Source organism: Festucalex cinctus, chromosome 4 (genome assembly GCF_051991245.1).
Source record: "Festucalex cinctus isolate MCC-2025b chromosome 4, RoL_Fcin_1.0, whole genome shotgun sequence".
NCBI lineage: Eukaryota > Metazoa > Chordata > Actinopteri > Syngnathiformes > Syngnathidae > Festucalex > Festucalex cinctus.
Genome location: NC_135414.1, coordinates 16,569,473 through 16,580,456, shown reverse-complemented (window position 1 = coordinate 16,580,456; position 10,984 = coordinate 16,569,473). Strand labels below are relative to the sequence as shown.

General features: G+C 39.2%; 1 protein-coding gene across 1 annotated transcript; it reads right to left on the bottom strand.

Annotated features, from left to right (window-relative positions):
* LOC144017588 (apoptosis regulator BAX) lies at nucleotides 1-10,595 on the bottom strand. The gene is made up of 6 exons (XM_077519323.1): nucleotides 10,302-10,595; nucleotides 5,413-5,461; nucleotides 3,860-4,021; nucleotides 2,048-2,180; nucleotides 802-906; nucleotides 1-704 (listed from the first exon to the last, which is right to left on the bottom strand). Exons 1-6 carry the CDS (start codon nucleotides 10,369-10,371, stop codon nucleotides 606-608), a joined length of 618 nt encoding a protein of 205 aa, XP_077375449.1. The 5' UTR covers nucleotides 10,372-10,595; the 3' UTR covers nucleotides 1-605.
* Nucleotides 10,596-10,984: the final 389 nt, after the last annotated feature.

Here is a 10,984-nt window from a genome sequence, read left to right as displayed (position 1 = left end):
TCCAGTGAATAATTAATTTAATGTTTAAGGGACAAGGTGGAGGACAGAAACATGTGAGTCACATTTAGTATCAACAAGTAATTTCAAGGAAAAATGCAGGGTGAAAAAAAATAAAAGACTTCAACTTGTATATGAAAAAAAAAAATTAAAATGCAGAGTCAATGCCTACCTACTTACAGTTGAAACCATCCAATAGCAATTACAAATGACATCTTAGTTAAAAAAACAAAACAAAAACAAAACAAAAAAAACAAAAAAACGAGAGAGACTGAAACATTTACAACACACTAGTGACGTATTCAGCAGTTATTAGACTTGTAATCTTTTGAAACTAATTGTGTCTATCTGGCTAAAGAAGTGCAGCAGCAACTCCTAACTAAAAACAATGAAAAACAGTTTGTGACAAATACAAATATACAAATGTCCATAGGACAGTTTATGTCCAATTCTATTTAGGATGACCTGAGAGAGACAATTATCTTCAGTGATTTTAACCCTGGCCTAACCCTTTCTTTGGTTTATGACTGACAGTTATTCATGGCCTCAAAACTATTTTATATGAACAACTGAAAATGCTGGTTGCAAGTCGTTCTTACAGCTGTTCGTCAGCGTGTTCTCCGATAATAAACAAAGGTTGCCACTAAAATCACTGATGCTACTAAGGTGAATGTCCTCCACCGAGACCATCCATGGATTACCCCTTCCTACAATGAAAGACAGAAAAAAAGATAAATCTATAAATCAGTGCAGCAACATATTCATCAAAACTACAGGTGTTAATGATGTTCATGCATAACTCACCCAGCCTCCCTGCTGGACAAGCCAGTAGTAGAGTTGTTCTTTGATAACCTGGAGAACCCAGCTGATTATGATTCCGATGTTCTCTAGATGATTTGTGGTCAGTGCCTTTAAGATAAAACAAAAACTATGTAGCTACTAGGGGTGTTAAAAAAAATCGATTCGGCAATATATCGCGATACTACATCGCGCGATTCTCGAATCGATTCAATAGGCGGCTGAATCATCATTGCCTTTTTTTTTTTTTTTTTTTTTTTTTTTTTTGGTGTGTGTGTGTGAATCGATTTTTAAACTTCCATTTTTAATGGAAAAATATTCAACAAAACGTCTGACTTCAGTTTAGGATTCACGCCTTGAGCATGGAAGAATGTTTTATGAACGGAACATTAAGCCTTAATATTTTATTTTAATGCTGTTCAAACATGAAACAGATTACAACCTCTATAAGACTGAAATTTCAGATAAATAAATAATACATTGTCATATAAATCTTACACTCTACAAGCTTACTGATTAGTATTTTCTAAATTTGAATGAAAAAAAATCGCAACAATCGACTTATAAATTCGTATCGGGATTAATCGGTATCGAATCGAATCGTGACCTGTGAATCGTGATACGAATCGAATCGTCAGGTACTAGGCAATTCACACCCCTACGTGGACATTATATACACACGCACACACACAAACAAAAATTATGGTGTGCGTTGGCGCCAAACACGCCACATAGGATCACGCACTCCCTAACCAGATGTCTGACAAAAAAAGTTATTTTATAAACAATACTGTATCAGTAAATAATCAGTACATAAAATGTTTATCAGCTGTTTTTGAAGAAATTCCAGGGTTTGTAAAATATGTAAAAACAAAAAAAATAAATAAATTACATTTTCTGAAAGCAGAAAACTCAATTTCGAATTGCTACTGCCACCTGGGGCTGAAAAATGAAACTGCACACACCCTTCTTCGCATCACAAATTGAATGATACAAAAGTACATCTTAAATATGATGAGAATGCATACTCTTCCCACCCACTATGTGACTGGGAAATACTTCATGTCCAGGGCTAAGGAATCCAGGTCCAGATTGGATTTAGCCACAGGTGCTTCTACTCACCTGGCAGGTGAACGAACTTGTCTGTTGAGTAGAAGCACCTGTGACTAAAGCCAATCTGTTTCAGGGTTTCAACTTTCCGAACCTGGATTCCCCAACTTTGTTCATGTTGCACATCATTTTGGGTTGTTACCTTGTATATAAGTCTGTATGCAAGATGGAAGAGAGCCACAACTCGACCCCAGTTGATGCCATCAGCAAAGATGCTCCTGGCCACCTTCATGAAAATATCCTGAGCACAGTTCCCTTGGACCTGGTTGATTAGTCTGAGAAATGAGAAATGGAAGTAAGTAATGACTTGAAGTGAAATTAATAAACAACAACTTTGATTATCTTCTATTTCACTTCCAACATTGTACCCTACAGGTCAAGATCTACAAGTAGGTTTAAATACATTTTCCCCTTCTTGTATTGTTCTTTTTAAAAATACCTTAAAGTAGTGATTCTCAAAGTGTGGTGCGAGCACCACCAGTGGTACACAGTTAACTACAGTTCAGTTGTAAATTAACATTTTATGTACAACATATTTGTATTTAATCTTGTTGAAATGTTTCTTTATAAAGATGGATTTACTCAACTTTAACTTAAAGCTGTTCAATGCAGGAAATTTTATTTCAATCGCTGCGGCCAACCCCCCCCCCCCCAAAAAAAGCAACTGTATACTCAATGCATGCATGACATCACATTCACAGACAGAGGGTGAGAAATTCAAACCCGAATCCAGTCTGGAAACTATTGGCCAGACGTTTGCAGGAGTACCCATTTTGATTAGTTAAGGTGTTAAATCTGCTAATTAGAAGATGTTTTAGTCATAAATGGGCAAATAAAAAGGCTAATGTAAAGATATTTTTGGGCAAATTTGTACACTGAGCAACTTTTGTGTGCAATAAATCTGAATTGACTCATTAAATGGTATTTCATTTATATAGCGCTTTTCCACCTTCCAAGGCCCTCAAAGCGCTTTACAGTTGACTACTCATTCACTTGCTGATGATGCAGACAGTGTTGATCAAGTTACTCTTGAAAAGTAGTTACATTTGCTTCTCTGAAAAAATAATTTATTAATATACTAGTTATTAAATTATGAAAGTAACTACTTTAAGTTACTTAAAAAATATTTATATAAGAAACAATTAAAAAAAGTTGTTGTTGTTCTGTCGTACAGTAAGAGAAAAGACAACTCCCCCTAACAACAATGCTAGTATGCTACGTAACATGACTGGATTTGAAAAGAAGAATTGTGTAAGCTCTGATATTCAGTTGTTCAACAGAAACCAGATTTCATTATAATTCTCACATCACAGGACAAGTGACACTGTACTAAAGTCACTGCATTCCCCAAAATAAATAAACAATTTGGTGCGGTGCTTGTTGACATAATTCCCCCATGGAGCTAGTGATTGTTGTGTGTTCAGGGGGGTTTGTTTTGGTGACGTACTTCCACAAACTTACTGTAATGTGATACACATCTTGCGCCTCCTTTCCTTCGGCACCACAAAAACACTTATCAATGAAGAATAATTACCCAGCTTTTGCACAGGGCTTGGTATTAAATAAGAGTAAATGTCCCCCAAAGCATATGTCTGTGTGGCCAGGAAACAGGTGATTCGGACCAACGTTTATCATCATCCCACATCTCATATGGACTTTGAATAATTCAATTTTGTCGCCAATACATATATTATGCCCCTCTGGAACACACACCCCTGTCTGTCGGCTGTTAAAGTGCACAAATGGCGATTTTGCACGCTACGTTAATTGTTGTATGTCACATCTATACAGCGCGACTGAGCCCGCTATCATTTTCTGCTACACAACCAATCGCGCATGCGCCAAAATATATCAACAGAGGATCCTCCTATAGGCTGAGGAGGGAAAAAGATTGTGCATTAGTAAAATAACCACATTAATCAAGCATGAACCAGTTAATCTGTTGAAAGTATACCGTTGGAGCTCTGCATTCCTGTTCAACTCATCAGCAATCTTAAGGAGCTGCTCCACAACTTCTTTGATTTGTGGCTCCTCTTGTTCACTGGACCGTCCACCTAAATCCTCAGAAGTAACATGTCGACTGGGGTCTTCTGTATTTATTCGCTCAATCACATACCTGTCATTAACAAAAAGATGTATGTAAAAATGCTTTCTCAATGGAATAAGACAAAATTAGTTGTGCAATAATACTGATCTAGTTCCCACGGCTGCAAGCAAAAGTGATGGAAAATGCACACACGAAATTTAATAAGACATGAAAATCGCGGATATATTTGTGCATCAGAAATTCATATGTGAAAATCAAGAAAATGTTTGTGGATCTGAAAAAAACAGATGTGAAAATCACGAATATGTTTGTGGATCTGAAAACAAACAAACAAAAAAAAAACTGAAAATCAAGAATATGTGGATCTGAAAAAACAAACAAAAAAAAAAACGTGAAAATAGCGTAAAAAAAATTGTGGATCTGAAAAATACGTGAAAATCACAAATTTGTGTGAATATTTTTTAGACAAATCTCTCCCCATATAAGACAGCTGATGTGGGCTTCTTTTGGGCTTTGTGACAGTTAAGGCTGTTTCAAAGCGCTATATAAATAAAGATGACTTGACTTGACTTGTGTTGAAGGAATGATGAGACAGTTTGTCAACCACTAAAACGCTACTACATCAATAGTTACATAAGTTTTGATTTGCTTTTTGTTTTGTAGTCAACCACTTAGATGTTTTGTGAATAGAAAACCTTTGTTGATTATGAAAATATCCCCACGAGTGCTTAATGTTTAGTGGAGGGGTGGGCGTCGAGGGCTGAAGTCCTGCAGGTTTTGGAGGTTTCCCTCTTCCAACACAATCAACAGGATGGTTATCAGGATCTTTATGCAGAGCTTGCTGATCATATATCAGCTGTGTTGGAGAAGGGAAACACGCAAAACCTGCAGGACTCCGGCCCTCGAGGACCGAGATTGCCCAGCACTGGACCTCCTCCCTGGAAGCTTCTCTTATGCTTTTACGCAAGAGTAGCCACAGATTTGTACTTTTTTGGGGGAGCTTTTAGTCACAAATAATCGATTAATCAACAACTAATCGACCATCAAATTAATTGACACGAGTGGTATTCCTTTTGCCAATCATTAGCATTAATTTATATTTCATTCATCACACAAGAAACTTTGGGATTGATCGTGTTGACACTTTGAGGAAGTGCCTTTGTTGTCAGTGAATGGAAATCGCGTCTTCATGTTCAGTGCCGAGTTTGGTTACGTCATGTGAATTAATAGGGAATATTTGAATAAAAACATTGCACTTTAATAATACCTTTGAATACTGTGAAAACTGTGCTGTGATATTTATAGACCTTGTTGTGATATAAAAAAATTGCTTTTGTTTCTTTGCATTTTTTCAATGTTAGCACCGATAGGTATTTTATAGCAAGATCTGAATTTCATCACTAAAATCAAACCAAAACGAAAAACAAATCCCATTAAAAAGTAATTTTGATAGGACTTACCCTCTGAGGACAATTGCACCTTGCTCTAGGATGGGATCATCAATGACATCTGTTAAAGATAGTAGACGCTTGATTAGACTTCAGTTCAACTCCGCTCCAAAAGGATTGAGCATTTGGGTTTGACATCAAAAGGTAAATGGGAGACTAGGGTGCACTCTATGCCGGACGAGAAAAGTACCGCAGTACCTTTTGCCGTCAATAATGAAACGATGGCAGTTTTTTTTCCAAGTACTGCTCTGAAAAATAAATAAATCTCCAACTCTGTGTCCAGGGGTGGAGCTACATGATGACCATGACAACTAGAGGGCTTCTTGGCGCAACCACGTTGATGGCCAAAAACGAAAAAGTACTGCATAGGGACAACAAAAACAAGGAGGCGCCACCGTGAGGCGTGGTGCCACACTGCGGATTGCTACAACATGTGTCATTAAATGGCCACTTTTGTGAGTTGTTTCACTCTGACCACCCAAGTGATAAAGTTCTGTCTTTGTCAAGAGTGGGGTGTTTGTACAAGAAATGAAACAAAAAGAAATGAGGAATGGCTACTAGTGATGGGCATGACAGTTATTTTAAGTGTGCTGAATTCTTAGAATCAGTTACCGGTCATTTTAAAAACTAATATAAAAGATTTTTTCCATGTATACTTGAGATGTTCTTCTGTCTTCGTGGTCATTGAATGTACCTCGAGTCTACTGCTGAACGCGAGTAAGCACTTGCTTTTCTTGTGCTTCTCCACGCAGCACTGAATGCAAGCACTTTCCTCCCCCAAAAATCTTATTTATAAAACTGAAACTCAAAAACACAAAAGTGTTTTTAATTCAAAAACAAGTCTGCTGGAGTATAGCTGCTTTCTGGAACAAAAATATATGGACATTGGTTTGGACATCTTGTTTCCCCAACATGAATTTTTTTTATTTTGTGCATTATTCATGTTGGCAAAACATGATTTTTGATGCCTGCAACCAATGCTCATACTTTAAAAAAAGTTTTTTTTCCAGTGTTCTTCATGTTTGACCGTTGTAAAAATTGACTGTCTGTGAAATGCATCAAATAGGTGTTTCTTTTGTAGGTGCTGATCTCCATCCATCCATCCATCCATCCATCCATCCATCCATTTTCTTAACTGCTTGCTCCTAGGGTCGTGGGGGTGCTGGAGCCTATCCCAGCTGGCTTTGGGCAGTAGGCGGGGTATACCCTGAACTGGTCGCCAGCCAATCGCAGGGCACACAGAGACAAACGGCCATCTACACACACAAGCACACTAGGGGTGTGCTCAAAAAAATCGATACGGCAACATATCGTTGCGGGCCTCATTACAATACATGTATTGATACGCAGGCATCAGAATCGATATTGCTCGTTAAGTTTAAATAGGCAGTTAACGTTTGCCTTTGCTGCTTGCATTGTGCCTAAAAAATAAAAACCAGCAGCGTCTTTGAAGTTAATTGCCATCAATTAATGCAAAAATAGCTCACCAGTGATTGGACACTGTGTCTTGCTAAGAAAAATGAAAGCAGAGGAAGAATATCAACATTTATTTACTAATAAACTTAACATGGCACGTGTCTTAATGTACCAATTTTCGTTTATTATGTTTAAAACCAAAATAGAATGTTACATGAAAAAAAATGCTGTTTTTATTTCCCCAAATATTTCAAATAAGCACATTTTAGAGCTGTAATTTTAATACTTTGATATTTTTCCTCACATCGCCTCATGCCTATTAATAAATTTTCCCTGTGTGTCTGTGAAAGCTGCTCCTTGCTCTGCAATGCGTGCACATTTAGACCAGGCATGCCGCTTAGTGGTAAACCAGAAGAGCTGTTAACAAAAATATTTGTCAGTCAACATAACAAACATATCCTTTAAGTATACATATGACTGTTATTATAAAACCAATGGTCAATTCAAGGACGCATCTGTTGAGGAAGGACGCATCTGTACTTGCTCCTGCACTCGCTCGTGAATCTAACTACTTGTTGATTTTTGCATTGGGATTTTTAACTACATTGTTGCAGAATGCCTGGCGGAAAAAGAGCTGACGAGATTGAGGAGATAAAATCTTCTCTTAAAAAACTCAGTGGAATGGTTGCCGAATTACTTGAAATGAAGAAGAGCATTGAGCCACTTCTTCAGGAAATACAGCAATTGAAGAAAGAGACACAGGAAAAAGATCGACGCATTGTTGCCTTGGAACAAAAAGTGGATGATTTGGAACAAAATCTTCGTATCAACGATGTGATAGTCACCGGTATCAAGATCAAGCCGCGCCGTGGCCCTTTGAGAGCTGCGGCTAGCACGAGCACGGAAGATTCTGACCAATATTCAGGGAACGAGACTGTGGAACAGCAAGTGACACTTCAACTCAGAGATTTGGGATTAACTGTTGATCCTGCGCACATTCAGATGTGCTTTTCGCTTCCAACTGGAGGGACACGACCACCGGCAGTTCTGATCAGGTTTGTTGACAGAAAGAAAAAGGTTGCTCTTCTGAGAGACCGTCACAAGCTTCGTGGGAAACTTGTCTACATCAACGAAAACCTCACCAAACGAAATGCTGACATCGGCAAAAAGGCTCGACAAATGAGAAAGAATGGACTTATCGAAAGCACGTGGACAAAAGACTGCCGAATTTTTATTCAAACTAAAGATAACTCTGGTCAACTAAAAACACGAATCGTGAAAGGAGCTGAGGAATTGGCAGCGCTTGAGAGACAACAGTAATTCACAATATCACAACAACAACAACAACAACATCACTAATTACCCAAAGCTGGAGTTGTATATGATTATTTGCTGACTTTGCCTAGGCTAACTCTTGTTTATACACCTGCATTGATAACATGTATTGCTGTTCCCGTTTGAATCTAAATATTGTCTGGCTCGAATTCCGTTTGGACATTTGTTCTAACAGTCAAGGCTACATGATAAGGCTGTATTGTGGCTCCAATGAATCTGCTGTCAATACGCAAAATGGGGGTTGGTGGTCTGGTTCCTGGAATGCAGCTGGCGTGGGCCGCTCTGCTGGGTGAGCGAGGCTGGGCAGCGCACAGGAGTCATCAGATCCACAACATGCTAGCAACCAGTGGTGCTACCTGACCAGAATCGAGTGCTGAAATTGCTTGAAAGCAATGGGCCGAATGCAAGCCGATCTACTCTTCTGGAAAGCACAACATGTGTGAAAGCTGATCCGAGGTCAGCGAAGACCCTACTGGTGAAAGAGAAGAATTGCGCTTGCCTTGGCTGCTCGCCTGGCGGGGTGGGCTTGCTGGTGGCGTCTGGGGACTGACTCACCAGTTCTAAATGACTGGGACTAGCCACAATCTACACACGGACATTCAAGATGAACTGAGCGAGCAGTGTCTGGGATAGTATGGGATGGATAACGATAAAAATTAATGACTATTCTAAATAATGTATATGATTGATGCGTTATAGTAATGGGTCGATGGGGACGGGTCTCGAATAAGCTTCGGCTTCTACCCGTCAGCCCTTCTTTCGGATGTCAATGTTGCAAATGATGTGATGTGATTGATGTAAACTGTAATGTGTCCGAAAGGAAAAAATGAATAAACTAAACTAACTAAACTAAACTAAACTAAAATGCAAGGAAATTAATGTAATATATCGGGATACGTATCGCCTTGGAGATCAAGTATTGGGATACATATGTATCGCGATACGTATCATATCGTGACCCCTGTATCCTGATACGCATCGTATCGTGAGGTTGGCGGCAATACCCAGCCCTAAAGCACACCTAGGGACAATTTGGAGCGCCCAATTAACCTGTCATGCATGTCTTTGGAATGTGGGAGGAGACCGGAGTACCCGGAGAAGACCCACGCAGGCACGGGGAGAACATGCAAACTCCACCCAGGAAGGCCGGAGACTGGACTCTATCTTGCGTCCTCAGTACTGGGAGGCAGACGTGCTAACCACTCATTCACTGATCTACATTTCTCTGTCAAATAGATATTACCCATGGCAGAGGTCGCCAACCTCTGAAATTTCGCTTGGGGCCCCAATACAAATGAGCCACAGCCGGAAAGCAAGTTGCTGTTGCCCTACTGATAGTTTGTGATAGCTGGTGACAAACTGACGTCCTGCTGGTTTCACCAGCTACCAAACATGCTAGTCTTGCTGGACTGCCTGGCTCAGTTGTTCGAGTTGGTCATTCAGTGATCAAAAGGACGGTGCTTCAACTTGTTGATGTTTCCCTGAACATGACTCAGAACCCTAGATTGCTCCCGGTGGGTTTGACAGGTTCTGTTTTAGTTGCTGTCGACACCTGCAAGACCAGCACAAAAACAAAACAAAACAAAACAAAACAAAAAACAAAACAAGCATTCTGCTGGTTCGCACCTTTGCTGGTCTATTTTTTATTTTTATTTTTTATTTTTTATTTAAGCTGAGTAATGAAGAATGATCTATAAAATATATACAGAAATAAAAATAATAGACTATAAAATTACATTACAGTATCAAACGTTTTTAAATTACTCTTACAAAGGACGATCACCTTGAATAATAGCTGGTTAATATACAAGTAACAACCCTTCATTCACATGACATTTTGGTTCGTATCTCTGACATATATTTTTAAATACCCAATTTATAATAACCTTCTTTAATCTTCAATCTGTACTAACAACATTTGTACTTGCTAATACGATCACATTTATTACCCTTATCGCCCACACGTTTCCAGGTAGAGAACAAAGCTCACGGCCTGTAAAACTTTGCAAACAAATTTGACATTTGTCAACAACTTTCGAACTGCCTTTCAAACTCTGAAAACTTGAGCGCTGGTTTTAAAACATTCTCATCCGAGTTGAATATAAAAACTGCCATAGTTTCATCAGTGCAGGTTAACACGGCGCTCGTACCTTCCCCACCCACGGCACCAACAAGTTGTTGTTCTTCCTCGTTCTTCTCATTTCCTCGGTCGTCAGACATATTCCAAGATTGCTGTTGGATCGTGGTCACGGAACTCGTGTATGTATAGTGTGAATAATTTAAATATCTGAGGTACGAATACGCTGATAAAACGAACAGAATAATATCTCGGTTCGGTCAGACGGGCCAGTTACGTCGAAAGTTTGTGGAACGAGGAAGTGAAGTGACATGGAGAGTGGCTGCTGCAGTAACCGACGCTCTCCAGTTGATGCACACAGAGCAAGCACGCCGCCAACCCAACCCCGCACCCCGCACCGTCGTGGCAGAGCCAGATTAGGGATAGGTAGCACATTACTGCCTCCTCCAGGCATGAACGTATCACAACACTCCTATTTTATGTCTTTGGACACAGCGTTATAGCTCCACCGTTGAACTGAACAGCAGAATCACATCGCCACATTCAGAAGAACCAAAACAGGAGCAATCTATACTGAGCTGATCTTGATATAATGAAGTATTCAGACCTTGGATAATATAGTAATATCTTGTTATGATCTATTTCATCACAATACTTTAATTAAGATGCTATTAAACTGAAGATATATAAAAATCATTTTTATATGTAACTTCCTATTGAGAGGTGGTTGTCCCAACCTCTAACTACTAAATTTTA